This window comes from Chaetura pelagica, unplaced genomic scaffold (genome assembly GCF_000747805.2).
Source record: "Chaetura pelagica isolate M959 unplaced genomic scaffold, ChaPel_1.0 scaffold676, whole genome shotgun sequence".
Taxonomy (NCBI): domain Eukaryota; kingdom Metazoa; phylum Chordata; class Aves; order Apodiformes; family Apodidae; genus Chaetura; species Chaetura pelagica.
The window spans coordinates 994052-995105 of record NW_009953724.1 but is presented as its reverse complement, the minus strand read 5'-3'; the positions used below and the strand labels follow the sequence as shown (position 1 = coordinate 995105).

The 1054-nt window shown below is 62.1% G+C and overlaps 1 protein-coding gene across 1 annotated transcript in view; it reads right to left on the bottom strand.

The window, feature by feature from the left end:
• LYPLA2 (lysophospholipase II) overlaps positions 1-1054 on the bottom strand; it is a 5875-nt gene that overhangs the window by 2377 nt on the left and 2444 nt on the right. Inside the window, exon 3 of the mRNA XM_010000585.1 lies at positions 492-557. Coding sequence (XP_009998887.1) covers positions 492-557 — 66 coding nt within the window. The remainder of the gene's footprint in view (positions 1-491; positions 558-1054) is intronic.

Genomic DNA, 1054 nt, shown 5'->3' with positions numbered 1-1054 from the left:
CCCTCTCCTGCCGGCTGCTGCTGGGCCTGGAGGTGCTGCTGCCCGAGCAGCTGCTCCTGCTGCCAGGATGGGACACTGGGAAGCCAAGGCCCTGCTGCCAGGAACGCCACTTTCCCAGCCCGGTGAGTGCCCCCCTCCTGGGCTGCTATTGACACTGGGGACATCTTCCCTTTCTGAGCCCCCTCCTGCCTGGATGGGGAAGGAGCTCCAGTGCTTTTGGCTTTCAGTGCAGCCACGGGGGAGAGGTGGAGGGTAGGAGAGGGGAGGGAACAGCCTCAGAGCAGCAGCTCCTGCCCCGGGCAGCTCTGTGGGACCCGCTCTGCCTGCAGGCAGGGCGGGGGACACAGCAGGAGAACAAGCCTCATTGCACAGCCCTGGGGGCAGCTCAGGGGGCAGAGTCTGCATCCCTGAACAGTACTGGCAGAGGAGACCAGTGTCCCAGCCCCCCCAGGCCCTCCCAAGACCCCTCCCCAAGCAAGGGCAGCACTTACGCGTGGGGACAGATGTACTTCACGTAGGGGAGGCGGATGGAGGAGAGAGCGTCAGCCCAGCTGTGCCTGGGGAGAGAGGAGCAGGGGAGGGAGTCCAAGGCCTCCCCAGCACTTTGGAGGATGCTGGCAAAGGATTTCCCTCAGGGTCTTCCCCAAGGCTCCTGCCCCGAGGTTATTTTGCCAGGTCCTGCCCACCCCAGCAGCCTGAATCCCAATGGAATTGACAGGTTGGCTGGAGGCAGGGGAGCTGCCAGCAGGGGGGAGGAGGGGGAGTGTCCTGTGATCCTGTGCATGGAGGCACTTCTTGTTCCTGCTGGATCTCACACTGCCCTCTAAGGTGGCCTTGGACAGGGAGAGATGCACTTGTGTAGACACAACTCAGCTCCCAGGGACTGGGAAAAACCACAGTGCTTATCTGCTTGTCTTAAAGAAAGCAGAACATCCAAACCCAGGGGAGGCAGGGGCTGCCAGGGATCATAAATACTGAAGTGCAGGCAGCTGCTGGCTGGAGATTCCCTGCCAGCCACAGCCACCAGGCCTGGCTCAAAAACCTGGACAAACCT